The following is a 16817-nucleotide window of genomic DNA, read 5'->3' as shown; positions in this document are numbered from 1 at the left end:
GTTGTACCTGTTCATGGGCTAAAACTGCACTCCTGAAGTTGCCCAGAAGATAGTGTGTGTTTCCCAGATTTCCAAAGGCACGTCCCTGTGCTGCTCTATCATCCAGCTCTGTTACTATTGTCAGGTTTTCCCTGTTTTGGGGGAAGTGAGAAGGGGAAGAATAGTGACTTTTAAGAGTTCTTTTTCTCACGGTCATTTAAGTAATAATTTTAAAAATACATCTTTCCATTTATATGAAGGAAAAGGTAGAGGTATGCTACTTTGGCCTATTTTAAAGTCCTTTATGCAACCATAAATCTTCCACTGAGTAGGAAACACTTCCTGTGAGATACTGAACTTAACTGCATTCTTACTCAAACTGGTGTGCTCGCTTCTAGTTCCAGAGCTACATTATATACAAGTCTACTGAGGTCCTATTGTTGTCTGGGTCTGGTTTGAAGAGTACTACTGGATTGTAATGTAAGGGAAGGACTTACCAGGTAATAAGAGGTGCACTAAAAATGAGGACATAACAGAAAAATAGTGCACTCTCCAGTTTAAAAGGGAAAAAAATCAGAGGTACCACTGTTCTGAATAGAAGAGTGCCACAGGTTAGTTCATGACACCACAGATCTCCCAGTATTCTAACAAACTAGATAACCATATCCTCTCAATCCCCAACATTTAAAGCTACTACTTACTCATAATAATTTGCAGCTTTTTGTAAAGCATTTTTCACATCATCTGGAAGTTCCCCTGGATCATGAGTCCCAGCACTAGCTACATTTTTCCCTTTCGAGTGATACACATTTCCCAGATTATACAGTGCTCTTGCTTCTCCAACCTAAACCAAAAGTAAAATAAGGCATTAAAATTTTATGCTTCAAGTCTTGTGTCACAACAACTATTAGTACAATCCACAGATGGGAAAAAAAGGTTAACTAGTTGTCAACACATGCTCTGCCCGTTCTGAACATGTTCTTATCGCATACCTTACTCCCACCCAGTCACATCCCTCAATCAAATTGCATACTACTTCCTTTTAAGGTGCAAGATACATAATAATTCTTGAGGCCAATTATCACTGAAAATTAAATTTAAAAAAAACAAAACACAAAACACGGTAATATTCATTAATCTGGATCTGTAGTCTTCCAAGTGCAAACAACTATTTACAACTAACAGATTCTTACTGTCTAGAAGAAATAATTGAATATTCAGTATTTACTTCCCTCTGAACGGTGGCACACTCATTACCTATACAACAGGGTTCAGTAATGTGTATTAGTTTACTTCCAGATTCCTAAGCAATTCTTACCTTATCGTTAAGCTCTCTGGAAATATCCAGATGTCTTTGACAACAAACAATAGCTTCTTCAAAATTCCCAAGTACCTTTAAGGTGTTGCCCAGATTCCCACTAGCTTTTGCTTCTCCCAGTAGATCTCCGATTGTCCTAAAATTGCAGAAATAAAGTACCCAGTAAATAGTGTATAATTTGAAACCAAGCAGATGATCAATGTATGGTAGACAGAAGAATTTATGAAAAGATATTACAGCCATGTAAATATGTATGTATTCAGTTCATTGCATACCTAAAATCCACTCACATAAACATTGTTCAATCTGTGGTTACAGACGTTTAATTTTGTTGGTGCTGTTTGTGCAGCTGCTAGTATTCATGGTATTGATCACCTACTTAACATTAAAAAAAAAAAAAAAAGCACTTCCTTTAGGAAGAGAGTAAAGAGAAAATTCTTAATGATTATGTAGAAAGCCAATCCCAGCATTAGAAAGAGAGGTTTAACTGTTTCTGCAGTTTACTTGACTATCACAGTCTTGTGTGATTTACAAGACATACTGGTCTTACAGAAAACTCGGAGGTAATACTACATTTCTAGATTCTAAATGAGACTAAGGCTAAAAGACTGCCACTGAACCACTCAGACTGTGATACTTGGGGAATAACACAACAAAACAGAATTGCCACAAGGTTACAGCACTTGAGCAGGTTAAGGCAAGGGGAAGAATAGATTTGTGCCGAAACTGAGGTTAAGTACATTAGGTGCCTTTGTCTTTTATTAGACCTATACCAAATCATTAAAAGTCAGATACATAAATAGGGTTTTTAGATTTCACAATATTATATTACAAGTTTTACACAGAGAAACATGAATGAGTTCTGTCTAGTAACCAAGACAGCCAGCTTAACATCCTGAGGAACCAGGAATGCTGAGTTTTAGAAACAGGAAAGGATAAAGAAAGGGTGGATTTGAAGAAGCCGCTTAATTACGCACAAACCTGGTGAGGCCTCAGTCAGTACCAGGATTACGGTGCTAGACCGAGTATTAGCTCCCAGGTTAAAGGGCAGTCAAGTTACCTGCCAGACCCCCTGGCCCTCTGCCACCACCACATTCACTTGTTATCTGGTATTAATAGCAGGGTTTGGTAGGAAAATGAACAGTCAACTGCTCATCTCTACAAGAACAGGATGAAATGGAGAACATGGTTAAAGAAAGACACAAGATTACCTTGCAAGAGTTAAATCGTGGTGGTGGTATTCCAAGGCCTTCGCGTATTCATGCAAGTAGAAATAGGCATTGCCTAACTGGCTGTAAATAGCACTGAGTGTTTTTAAATCTTCAGTTCCAACCTGAACAGCTGCTTCAAAGAAAGATACGCCAGCTCGGCAATCTCCTGCTTTACACAGGCGCTCACCTTCCAAAGCCAGCTCTAGGCAGGAAGCCTCCATCCTGCACAATTTAAGTAAAAAGAAAATGGTCACTCTAAATGTAGTACTTTGTCCAATAACCTGAGTTCTGAAGAGGTTATTTTACTCAGAGGGTCTCTATTAGTGTAGGACAGGTAGGCAGTCAGTACCACAGGACAAACAATGAACTTGGTACTATAATATCACAGAAACCAATGCTGAAATGGAAATTGCAACTTCAACAGTGATAAGCAAACATAACTTTAGAACAAATAGCTTCAACTTTTTTTTTCCTTCTTTCTTTTTAAGTCTCAGGAAGGAAATCGAAACACTGCTCTGTCCATATGTAGGACCTGTATGACTCAAAAATGCAGAGTTTTCACCATCTAGATAATTTCAGAAAAGTGACCTAAAAACCCAAGCTATTATTGGAAAATACTGATTTTGACAAACATAAGCACTTTTATTTTTAGATTGATACCATAGTTACCTGAAAAATGTCTTACAGAAAAAAAAAATATTAAAATTGAAATATTCCTGTATATCAAAGACCATGACTATTTTTCCCAAAGTTGTTTCCTATGTAATTCAAAACTCCTTGCTACTTCACCATTTCCTATAGTGGCACTGCTATGAAAAATCTCAGAGTGTAAAGAAAAATGATCTAGGTTGAATTAACAACAAAATATATGTCAATTCAAGTTACTTAACTGCCATTGTTCCAGACGTCACTGGAATATTTTTGATCATCATGAGCAAGTAATTGTGTAATTATACAGGTACAAAATACTGCAAGCAGTAAAGAAGATACTCATGAATGAATTTATAGCAGAATTTGCAGATTACATTTTTAACGATGAACAAAGAAGGTGTTAGAGAACTGCAGCTGCCAAAAAACATTCATATGTATTTTTGCTACTGTGAATTCATGTGTACAAAAGGTAACATTTCAGTAAGTGTTAACAATTACATACAAACTTTTCCTAATTTCCAGTTCTGAGATGCAAGGGAGGTGGGGGAGAGGAGGATGAGAAGGAAGACTTCAGGGTCTTGATCTTCAAGCAGCATAGTTCTCTAGCTTTTTCAAGATCCATGCATTTTAAAAGCTCGCAAAAACACCATCATTCTACTTTTAAAAGATTTTTCAGAAAGAAAACTCAGTAAGAGACATTCTGTGTTTAAAAACTGTGTGTTAATATTGTCAAAAAGTAGACATCAACTTCGTAGATTTGTATACTGTTTTGAATTTTTCTTCAAGATGGATTACACAGAAAGTATAAGGGCTTGCACTCCAAAACAGAACACTATGCAATTGAAGATATCCTTGTTATGTCATCATTCACCCAGTTGTAAGAATAAAACATTTAGAATTCTATTCCTAAAAGCATTTCCCTTCATATGCACAGATCAGTAATAGCAACAATCAAATGTTTGCTGTTCCAAAAGTTACTCTAATGGCAACACCAGAAGACAGCTGTTTTGGCAAGACACAGTGATGAAGTATTTAACATACCTGCAATGTTTACATTTCTTTATTTTTGCAAAATAGGAAAAAAATAGGTTATACAACATTCTACTCAAATCTGAGCAAGAAGGAAATATTTTTGAAAAAATCCACTGATTTTCGAGAGAACTAGAAGAATTTGGATCATAAGTAAAATAAGCTACCAACACAAAATAGTACCATACCTGCTGGTCTTCGACATTCCACAACTTAAGCACAACGAGATGACAGACATATTTAACTTTTGCAATTAAAAATACTGTATGCTTGGTAGTTGGTAAAGATGCAGACAGCAAACAATAGCTCAGGCATGAAGTTCCCAGGCCCAACTTCTCACGCTGGATATCCATAACACATGCAGTATTTTTAGGTTTGGAAACTCTTCTCAGAGAAGTTAAAGCATTCCTATTTGCTAGAACACACAACCTGGTTTTTTGTTACATTGTGCATGTGTTGAATGTAAGACAGAAAAAGGCAGAAATGATTAAGTACACTTAAGTACAGGCAGAAATGATTACACCATCAGCAACTGAAGGTTTAAGACTTAAAACACTTCATTGGGTAATCTTAATCCTATCCAAAGAGGTTCTCTCCGGGCACCTCATGTTAACTGACATGTCCAATTAAAATGACGGCTAGAAAATATGGTGCTCCTTAGTGTGAAAACTTAGACCATGACACACATTCATTTCTTTAGATTTTTAGCCTGAACAGCTAAAAAGGGTAGAGCTTTCAGCAAAATGGGTATGCGACATAATAGTCAAAATGCTGTACTAGACTCCAGTTCTGTAAGTGAATTTATCCCATTTAAAAAAAAAAAGTTTTGATTTGTAACTGTGATGCATCAGCCACCTAATCAATGAAGAAAAGGCACAGCTTAAAAAGGTACAAAGACAGTGTCAGAGAATGCTATGGACCAGTAATTTTCCTGATATACTGCATTCAATTAATTTCACACTACACCAAAGACTGCCAAATGCCAAGGCAGCGTTACCATTTCATCAAGAAATTGAAATATAATCTTTTGCCTTTGCAACTCAGACTTAACATAACTTATAAAAATGAAAGATTTGGGTTTTTTCATACAGAACATAACTAACTATGAAGCTAAGGCTTATACCCAGGCTGATGAAAATCAGATATTAGAGTGTTTCAATTAAACCAGAATTACAGGAAGTGAGTGGAAATGGGAATTAGTAATTGTTTGAGTAAAAAAGAAACCAGAATTGAATACTACCCTTGAGAGCAACTCTAGAAAAGTTGTGTTAACACGTTTCTAGAATTTGTGCAGCAAATTAAAGCTGTAATTCCATTGGGATCCTTTCTTACTGAACTTCCACAATTTCAAAGTCTAAATAAGTTATAAAAAAAGAACACAGAAAATGAAATATTTATTTCCACAGTTGCTGTACCCAATGTTAATATTTTATTCACGTTATATAAGAGCTATGAAATCATTCAGTTATTTTAAAAGTTTGCTAGGCTTATCCATCAAGTACCAAAACTGGACTCAGAAAAGGTGTGGATTTGGTTTGGGTTTTTTTCCTCCGTTATTTAAAGGACTGTTATGAAAATTAACACAACTTTAAAAAAAAAAAAATTTACATAGGTATTCTCCAGTCAAAAAGCTATCACCTCTTGGGAATGTTCTCAGAGGCTGTTTTAACTGTCACTACTAATGGTTAAATAGGATGTCAGCAGACTAGACATGGCTAGGTTATCAATGTTTTAGGAAGTCATTAAATAGTTACAAGGAGAATATGAAATTACTTGCTCTGTTCCCAGAGCTGAACTGAATTACTTATTTAGTCAACACCCAATGCCTAAACAAAAGACACACTGAATCTGCAGAGATGAGAAGAGAACAAGGCCCATTCATCTGTGTACTTATAATGAAATTCTGTTACTGCTAAACAGGGTAATGTTCCAGATATTACTGTGGAAATACTCATACAGGGCTTCATTTTGTTATTCTGTTTATAGTTGCCTGGACCCGTTCTCTGAAAGGTTGGCATCTCCTGAATAATTTCTCATTTGTAAAACTACCTCATCCTTATCTGTCCCTCTAAGCTTTTCATCTGGCCTGGCTCCCTTTTCTTTTTTTTTTTTTTTCCTTTTTTTTTTCCCCCCTTCCCCCCCCGCCCTTGTTCTTCTCTGACCTTCTTCACATTCTGTTTTGAACCTTGATACTTGTAAAAATATAAATCCTATGCATATACCTCCACCCTAGCCTCCTTGGTTTTTTCGCCCTTTTTGGAGTCTCCCTTCCTTCAGCTGTTCTCATCTTACAATAAAAAAAAACTGGTGACAAATAAGGCAATAGAAGAAGGCAAGAAGACTCATCGATTACTACAATCTCTAAACACAATTAATTTAGCTTTACTCCATTCAATTCCCACCAGGGGGACTTTTTGCTATTGAGGGGGAATGGAGCTGCCACGTAATTGCCATGAAACATGTCGATCCACAATACCAAACCTAGACACAAAACAAAAAAAACCCTATTATATCTCTAATTCAGATGCATAAAATTACTAATGCCACAGCTTCCTATAATAAAGGTCACATACTATTGCTGACTCCTGCCCTTATTCTTGGTTTCTATACATACTGCAGAAGCACACCACACTGACCACTAGGTTTGATCACAATCTTAGAAACAAAACTTAGAAACACACATACACAGGAAGGAACGACACACCTGAATTTGGGGTTCTTTTCTTCCAGTCAAGATAAAAGCAGTTACAAGGTTTTGGTATTTAGCAGGCCAAGACAAGTGAGTTCTGCAAATATTTACTCTACAGATCACTTATTAGTCCCATTTATCAGCATTTTATTTTCAGTCACTAAACAACATAAGAATAAAAAATAGTTTCCTTCCACCAGTGTAAGTATTTTTATAGCTGCTAAAGTGATACTGGCCAAGTACAGTGGGGAGAAAGAAACAGCTTGCACAGTAAGAAACAGACCTTTCCTTAAGAGTAAAGCCTTTCCTTAGGAGTGGGCCACCAGCTTCTTTTTAAAGTCAGTTCTATTGGAGTACCAGAAGAAAGGAAAAAGCAGAGCCAAATGAGCCTCAGACAATACCTGTAGATAAGAAATTTTTAAAACTGATAAATAACACCACCCCCCCCAGTAATTTATGACCTATTCTTTCCTGCATCAGATCTTAAACTACAACCAAATAAAATCTTTCCATATTATAGCTATTAAATTATCATAAAATTCCAGTTCAATAGAGAAACTGCAAATTAATTCAGTCTAAGTTTTAGAAAAGTTTAATATTAAAAAAAAAGTATTATGCCTTGATGTTATTTTAAATGTTCATCAGATTACAGTTCTTACAGAAATGTTTACTAAGGCCATTAATATTTTTATTGTTAATCAGTATCATTCAAGCCTGTACTGAAATACAGCACAAAGTAGTAAGACATTTTACCCTGACTGTGCTTGCCAATTTTTTTGAAGTTATTTTTGGCTTGTCAATTTAAATGAGACAATTGGCTGTGCCACTTTCTTCATCCATTTACTTCTATAATAGTACCCTGAACAGCTCCTGCTGTTGTTAGAGTGAGCAAGGATCTTCTATAGTTGTCTGGGGAGGACCAAGAGCATCAGTAACAGCATGGGTAAACATGTTAGAGGAATGCTGGGAGTTAGATACATTCAGGAAACAGCACAGAAGAAATATGCTCACACACTTAGAGATTCCTGCTGTCAAAGACACCATATAAAGATTTTAGCAAATTAAAGAGAGCAGAGAGTAAATTAGTTTATTTGCTGATTTTCTCCTTACTGTCCATGAAAAAGTTCCTCCTGCTGACTGCACTGCTAAACAGAACTAACACTGTACTTCCATGAAAGGGAAGACCAATCTAACAGCAATCTAACACTGTCAGAACATTTTCAGAATTAATTTTAAGCCATAGCATGCACTGTCTTACAAATAGGGGTAGTGCTTTATTCCTGTTAGCTAGCATGGCAAAAGCCTCCAAAGCAAGGATGACTAGTGGAGAGGGTGGGGGGAGCACACAAGAAGAATCACCCTTTTGATCTGTTTTTAAAACAATCATTCCAGTGTCCCTTCCTATTGAGTGAGCTGCAAGATTCACGCTTCCAAACACCAGCCATCCAAATACATGCACTACATAATGCTTCTGTTGTTCCGGTTCTTCAGAGCGAGTCTGCAACACTAACATGTTGTCCCATGTCTGTAAAGGGGATTCCAGAAGAAAAATTATAAAAGCTCTCTGAAGTGAAATCACATATCCTCTTGACTTGCAATAACAGTACTTTTTTAGTCCACGGTATCAAAGCAGTTTATCTATCGATCAAATCTCTTTATTTTAAGCAAGGAAAACACTGCTCTAGGTGACAGCACACCTATGAATTCATCATTCATAGAAGCAAACAGTGGACAAGTACAGAGAACTTTAGCAGACAAAACTCAACAATTTCCATATGCAGCCCAAAAGTTAAAAGAAGAGAGAGAGCAGGTATTAACCATGCAGGGATCATACCTCGTATCATTCTATCAGAAATACAAAGAAATACAGTCATGTACTATTCTGCAACGGCACACAGTTCCAATACTATACAATCATGTAATTATACTAATACAATCTACTACATAGCAAAAGTGAATTTTCATAGTTCAAAAACTGAGAAAAGAAAAAAGTGATTTTAGCTTTCAGTTTCAATAACACTAATAACAGAGATACCAGACTATTTGTTGCAACTTGTTTAGTTTTCTATTATTAAGAGCATTTATTCATCCATACTAAAATGAATACAGTCTTACCTGTATCGCACATGAAAGGAACGATCTTCACGCATGCTTATCAAAACATCACTTTCCTCCATTGAGTTGCATTATCAGTAGAGAAAATAATACTGTTCTGTAGTAGGGTAAGTACTTTACTATGGAGAGTTGTTGTCAGAACACCATTCCAGTTAGTATATTAATAAGATGGAGTAAAGATATCCTAAGCTCCTGTTGAAAAACTCTTCTTTATTACTAAGGTAAGGAGATCACTGTCAGACACATCTTAAACCTTCAGAAACATGTTCAAGTTCTTTCATCTGTGGCCCTTTAAGCTCCATTCAGCTGCATTTCTGCAAAGGGAACACAAAATGCTTGGCTTGAAGTCTCATAGTCAGTTAATAACTCATAACCATTTGCAGCTGATGTAAAAGCATAACACTACTCCTGCCAAGCAGGAAGCGTCAATGAAGAACTTAAAAGCCAGAGCCAAAGCCTACTACATATATATGGCAATTCCTGTAGGCAAGCGAGAAAGCAAAGACGTTTAGCAAAAACCAACACTCTTTCCTGTTGGAAGCTTTGAGTAATTTACCCTTGTTAGTATTCTTTGGCCTCATGAAGTTCCAAACAAAAAGCTTAAGTGATGAAAGCTACAGAATAAAAGCCATAATATGAAACAAGCTCACAAACTGCTTTACACAAACAGTACTGCTGAAACCCTGATAGTTAGCTGAAGTCCCACAGTAGCCAGAACTGACTGGCACAATCCCATCTGGAGGTCATCCGTTGTGGAGATCATCCCACCCAGAACATTGTAAGCACAGAAGCCAGCAGAGGTTTAAAGTCCATTCTGCTTTCCCCTCCCTGCTTCCATAAGAAAAGGGGGGAGGTATGGGAGTTTGGTTTTTGTTTTGGTTTTTTTTTTATTTTACACTGGCTTCACATTCCACAATGCTGCAGCACTGTCATACGAGCTCCAAACCCTGCTTCAAAGGGAGTGCAGCAGCCAGCACTTCAACATGAGACATGTTTAGGCTGGCACAGAAAAGATTAGCAGAAAAGAAACTCTGTATTCAAAAGTTTACCCACTTTTAAGCATATTTTTAGTAGAGGAGTTGCCATATTTATTGCTCAGTACTAATATTACCTTCCTTTACAAGTAAACATATAGTTGTGTAATTCACAGATGCCTGTTTCACCAACAGACTGCAGAGATGTCCAAAGACAAGAACAGAGCTCAGATTTAAAGCTGTCACCAGAAAAAAACGCAACCCTCTATTTTTAATTGTCGATGTAGGCCATGCCTTCTCCTCTCATTAGTTTTATCAAGTACCAGGTGTGAAGATTCATGCTTCCCATCATACTCTACCTTGACAGCACCCCTCAAACAGACCATCCACATTCTTCCAGTTAAACAACTTTTTTGCCCTTCCATGCTCATCATTAGAATTATTTGGCATCAACAAGTGGGTGTGGGTATATTTTTGCAATTACAAAGTGTGACACATACAGTTCAAAATACCATTGCAACCCACATACTGGGAAGACTGTGTTACAGGTATTTACTCTCTGGAAGTTTGTCCGAACCTCAGATCAGATAACTCGTACAAGCAGATAGCTGTAAGCTACCCAGTCTACAGCAATCATCCATGAGCCTTCCTGCTGCTCAGCAAATGCAAGGGCACTGAAAGTTCTCTTCCATAGATGGATACACTCATGCAAATTGCTACATGCCACAAACTATAAAACGTGTGCTTTGGCAACTGTCATGGATCATGAAATAATGACTGTGGTAATTTGTTTGTGTATTTATATTGTAATTAACTGAATAATTTGGTTTAAGAAGCTTTTTCAAAAATAAAAAGCCAAATTTAATTTTAAAAGTTACATTTTAAAGTACATCAGAATGACTGCATTTATTTAAATACCAGTTATTTTTAGCAGTATGTTTCACATCAGCTGTTTATAACTTCATTTTATCTGGGCTACGCTTCTGTCCTCATACTCAATCTCATCCTCTGATTGATGCCACCATCTCCCACCAGCTAGAACCACTACCCCTGCGTTCTTCCCTCCTTACTGGCCACATGGCACATTCCTACTCTTGGGAGGGTGATACAGACACACCCCAGTTGGCCAACATATCATGATCAGAGAGCCAACAAAAATTACTGGGTCTGGTCTTCATACCTCGCTTCCTTCACCCATAACTCATTAGGATGTCAAGTTATGCCTTCAGCCGTGCCACCATGTAATCCGTAAGGAAACTTAAAGCATATTAATTAGAGTGGTGAATTCAAAATTCAGAAGGTGGAAATCAATGAACTCTTCCACAGACAGTATCTCTAAGGCATAAACTGGCATTGGGAGGATTACGTTATAGCAAACTAAGCCTTGCTCTTTCACTTGATGCACCTTAACTATTCAGAATATCTCTGTGTAACCAAGCCTTTCCTGAGCTGGTGATCAACATGAAATGGACTGAGGGGACACAAGTACTTCAGCAGAAAAGTCTAGTGAATTAACAGAAATCAGAAGTTCTACTCTTATTGGCATATCTAACAGTGAAATGGGCTTTCTCCTAAACTTACATTTTTAATTAAAACTTCATGTAGCACGAAAAAAGCATTTAGTGCTTACTAGGAAAAAAATCTTTATTAATGCAAAGCAGCTGCTTTAAATTTATTCACTCTACACCTCTAAACAATGCAAAATCCATATTCATGTTAAAGAGCTGCCTTTCAGGAAAGCATAAATAGAAAATTGAAGTTGCATACACAGCCTTAAAATGCACAATTTTACTATTCCAGCTATCAAATCAGGAAGTCCCAGCTTTTTCGTAATGTCAAAGTAGTAGAAAAAATGATACAGAAAAAGATTGGGCCTCCTTCAGAAGTGGAAAATTAAACTGGTGTTACTAATTACACAGTAGTATGATACCAAAACCAACACTCCCCAAAATCAATAAAGCAAGGCAGAGGTTAGGCAATCAAATGCAGCAGCCAGTTTATACCCCACAATAGACAAAACACACACTTTATCAGCTCTGTATTAGGAGAAAATGGCGAGCCATAGTTAGGGCTATCCACCCTGTCTATAAACAGCTAAAGGATCTTCAATTAAACCATCAGTAAAAAGCTAACTTTGTCTCAATTAAATGCTTTATCTAAAAAATGCACTTACCGCTGTCAAAGTCACTTTTCATTCTTTTCTATTAAATCCCAGATTTATATAGAAGCTATATAGATACAGAAGCCTGGGGTTTGCATGGCATGAGGTTTTAAGACTGAATTCCTTACTAAATTCTATTAAACTACTTTTAACTTGATTCTCTGAAGCTGCATAAAATCTATTAAGTTAATTTCTATAAATTTTACAATGAAACAAACAAAAAATCATGGTAAAATACTAACATTACACACTGAAAGGAATCCCAGACAACGCTTTAAGAAGTTAAACCTCATCACACTTGCACTTAATCAAAAAGTGCAAAAAAAAGGGAACCAAGGCCTAATGGTCAATATCCAAAGAAAGTACATCTCAACCTTCCATTAACATCACTGAACTGAATCAGTGATATATATGCTAAGACTTGAACGAGGCTGACTGACTCTCAAGAAAAATTATGGAAGAAACCAAGACTCCCCCATCTTCAATCCTCATCAGTATATTTCAAGTCCCTGACATCAATAAAACAATAGCTGTCATTTTTTTTCTCAAAAGCCTGTTATACAAACTAATTGTCCTAGTTATTACAACTTCCAGACAAGCGTGTCATGTTTTAAGGCATTTTCCATTTCAGAAAAGATGTGATTACATACCATGAATTTTATCACAATGGTAGACAATCACTTTAATCAGTTTGCAGTTCTTAGTTACACTGAACCTCTACAATAGATCCTTTCATTTTAACTTTTGATAGAATACCATATTTCCACACAAAAGAAAAAGAATCAGCAAGCAACAGAAAGACGATACTGCTATTTATTAGCAGTATATAGAATCTATAATCACAATATAGTTGGAGAGGGAGATTTTTTTTTCGCCTGCATCTCCTTAGAACGATACATTTCTGGAGCTTCACTGGCTCCTTCCCTCAACCCTTACCTTCCTTTTTGGAGTTTGTCAAATGATCAGAAGTATTGCTTTGCTTATCTACAGTTACATGGCTGACATATGCTGACTGGTCACTTGGGGGCTGAAACAGAGTATCTAACAGTTCAATTCTTTCTGCCTTTCCCTAAAGGAGACCATCAAGTAATGCTTTCTCTAGCCATCTGCTATTTTTCACAAAGCTATAGGAAAGGAGCATCTGCCAAATGACTGAGAGATTCAAAAGCTACTGAAGTACAGATAAAGGTAGACCAATTGCATAAATTGTATTTCCTTCAAAAAACTACCTACAGAGATTTGTTGTTTCAAGATTAAGGCAAATTGCCCAATGGTGAACTGTTTGAATTTCCCTTCAGAAAGAGGCTATAGCATGGGTGGAAACAAAAAAAGGAAAAGAAGATTGAACTGTATTATCTAAAAACAGAACAGAGCTTTGCATACCCTATGGAGAAAGAGACAGACTACACAACAACAATATACTGACAATTCTTATTACTGAAATACAGAGATTAGCTTGGGTCCAGACTTTCAAAATATAAAACAGCATATAAACACAAAAAGTACAACAAGGAATACTCGGAACTAGACAAACCATACTTTTAGTCTTCAAAGCTGTCCAAGGATATTTTTAAAATTCACCTGAATTAACAAATAAGCCTCAAATAAGCCACCACACCCCTTAAAATTCTATATCAAGTTTAATATTGTATTTACATAGTAAACAGCATCATCATTAGCATTTCTGTAGCAATACACATTCCCCTGTGAATGAACCTTAAAATAACTGTGTGCCATGTTGGGAAAAAGCTTTTTTTTCCAAACCACGAGCCCAGTACAATACAAGTGACTAGTCATGAGCGTGGATCATGCAGACACAAGAAGCACTGTACTAAGACCAGTGCGGTTACTCTTGGAAGCTTAATTTTAAACTGCTCTCTGCACCACTTTTGACAGAATTTCAACAGCTGAGTAGCTGACAGCACACAGAAACAACCTTCAGTGATGAAGTGAATTTGAGGTTTTATTCAGGGTCAGTGATGACGTGGAACAATACCTGCTCTAAAATACTGCCTTTTTCTCCTCATGGATTTATATATGGAGCAGATACACCTGGAATGAGCCATGGGACTTCTATTAAAGGACTGGCTTAGCAGCAAACAATGCAAGCAGCATACAAGCTTTCCAGCATACAATCCAAGTGCAGGTCACATCAAACATTAACAGGTTGCATCTAAAGGACAGAACAGGAAAGCTGAGGTTCACAAATAACTACCTTTGACACTCCTCCTATGTGTGAGTCTGATAAAGAAGATTCTGCAGAGCTTGTAATCACTATGGAGCATGGGAAAGACCCAGCCTAACACATCCTATGCTATCCGACTCACCGAACAAGCTGCAAATAAATTAAAACCACTATCTAGTGTTCTTGATTCAGATGCTTGCTCCTCCACCTCAATTATATTTACCACGATGACTTAAAAATATGGGTCTGTACGAAATTAAGGCACATTACTGAATATTGCAGACAATCCTAAAATGGGTGGAAGGGATAGGTATCAGCTTGGGCTTTGGGCCACACGTGATGTTCTTTCAACAAAATACAAATCCTACCAACCCACTGCTCCAGAAGCCTAGAATTTTACTTATAGGATACTAATGAAAAAGGAACATGAAATGTCCTCTCCTTTCCCCAAACCGTGGACAGAGCTGCCTCTCATATATGAAACCATCAGCTCCTTGCTGGAAAGAGAATAAAAAAATTGTAACTGACAGCATAAGGCTAGACAGGTATTTTATTACCAGAACTGATCAATGCATATCTACTACTTTTTTATGAATCAAAAGAACTGAATTACTATAGTGAGGTATGGAAACTTGCCTCATTATCTATGGAATTATTTCATCTCCCTTCTTAGCCAATTAATGCCCAAGACTTAATTACTTCAGTATGACCAGCAGTCTTTCTAGATAGTCCACAGAAGCACAAAGGTTATAAAAGAGTAGAAAAATATTAATAATAGGAGCTATGACACTCATAACAGCCCCCCCTCAAAAAATTAAAATAATTACTAAATGAAAAATTACACAAATACTATCATTATCTGTCACAAACTCCTGAGTGATCCAACTGATTCTATTCTTTGCTTCTCTCCTCAGTTTGTTTCCAGCACTGTATTTACCCAAATGAAAGAAAAGGCTTTTTGTTGAAGTATTTTACTTTACTCAACAATTTAATTTAGTCATCAATATGACTGCAGGAGGAGGAACCCCCTAGTGACAAAGGAGCACAAGTATGGCCAGAACAGCCCAAAGTGGTCCGAAGTAGGACTGTGAAAGAATTTTAATGAAAGTATTAATAACTATATGAAACAAATAATGAAAATATTGCATAAAACCTCACAACTACTTTACAAGATTAAATATGGAATTATAAATCATACTAGTTTATGACTTTCTATATTTTAAATAAGCTTTAAAAAGGTCCTAACAATGAGATCTTTCTAAATCTTGAGATGATTTAAGAAAAAAAAAAAAAACAACAAACCACTAACAGGTGACAAGCACTTCTGAGACAAATTTTGCTCACCATGAAGTGAGGATCTTACCACATCCACAGCTGAAAATGAAAGCATGAACTTGAATTCAACACTAAAGGAACACAGCTCCAGAGCAGAGTCCAACATTTATTACCTAATTACTAATATGGTCCTCCATTATGACAGACATGGTAACAGCGAATATATTTAATTTATCATCCTATTTCTAAAAAAGTTGTTTGTTTGTGGTTTCCTTTATTTCTTTGGTTACCTAAACCCAATGGGCCCTGCTGCATGGTGGGTTCTAAATACAGGTAAGAGAAGGTTCATTTCTTCTGTGCCCTTTCACATAGGCTAATTCCTCTTGATTCTCCCTCCACTCACATCTCTCTTTGGCGTAGCAGACTAGATGCCCTGGCTTACACAACATTCCGTTAAAGGCAAACAGAAGTCTAGGAGCATTTCTACATGCCCTCTAGCATTACATGTACATACTTTCCACTTATTCTACAGATCAGGAGGAGGAGGTTTTTAACTTTCTGTTTGTGGAGTACCTAGTTTAACAGAGCGTTTGGGGCTTTAAGTAATGCTAAAGGTCTGCAATATGGCGAGCCTTTTAAACTCTGTTTATCCTTTTTGTTCATTTTCCCCTTCTGTTGTTAAAGGCTTGTGCAAACACCTCCTTTAACAAGTAAGCATTGCCTAGCATTATTTTCAATATTACTCACAATTACCAACCTTAAAACACAAGCAGTCTTAATGACACAAGTTATTTCTGCCAGATCATAAAAAACTATTCCAAACCACCATGATAACTGAATCCAGAAGCATCTTCCTTCTCTGAGTCAGAAAGAACCATTCTCACTGGTTATTTTCTTTTCCTTTGCATCTTTTCCTTCTATAGAAAACACCCAAGCAGCAGATAAAAACCTGCACATATACTATGCAACAAGAGAAACGTGTATCACACCAAAAGCTAAATAAAATTTAAAACTTTCAGTTAAGGAACATTCAAATTTCTGGCCAGAATCTGGTATCTTTACTCACACTAAACATCCTATTTTCACCCAGCACTCAGATTGAAAGGTAGATTCCTTAAAATGGAATAATTAAGAGCGGAAACAAGATGCCAGAAACTTAGGAGAATGATGCAATATGTAAGTGACAAAAACCATATATCCTCACTGCTAGTACATTCAGAGTACTGTCAT

At 36.7% G+C, this 16817-nt stretch overlaps 1 protein-coding gene across 4 annotated transcripts in view; it reads right to left on the bottom strand.

Annotated features, from left to right (window-relative positions):
• The window catches only part of GPSM2 (G protein signaling modulator 2), a 30505-nt gene that overhangs the window by 9531 nt on the left and 4157 nt on the right, over positions 1–16817 (bottom strand). For 2 of the 4 annotated variants that reach the window (XM_075038828.1, XM_075038831.1), the window contains exons 2-6: positions 8993–9306; positions 2509–2730; positions 1298–1433; positions 681–823; positions 8–131 (exon numbers count right to left, since the gene is read on the bottom strand). In XM_075038828.1, the coding sequence (XP_074894929.1) occupies positions 8–131; positions 681–823; positions 1298–1433; positions 2509–2730; positions 8993–9054 (687 nt within the window). In that variant the 5' untranslated portion in view covers positions 9055–9306. Of the gene's footprint in view, positions 1–7; positions 132–680; positions 824–1297; positions 1434–2508; positions 2731–7160; positions 7301–8992; positions 9307–16817 lie in introns of those variants that run through there. The other 2 variants (XM_075038830.1, XM_075038829.1) reach the window with 2 other exon arrangements.

Source organism: Buteo buteo, chromosome 10, assembly GCF_964188355.1.
Source record: "Buteo buteo chromosome 10, bButBut1.hap1.1, whole genome shotgun sequence".
NCBI classification, from domain to species: Eukaryota; Metazoa; Chordata; class Aves; order Accipitriformes; family Accipitridae; genus Buteo; species Buteo buteo.
This window is presented reverse-complemented; position numbering and strand designations above follow the sequence as displayed.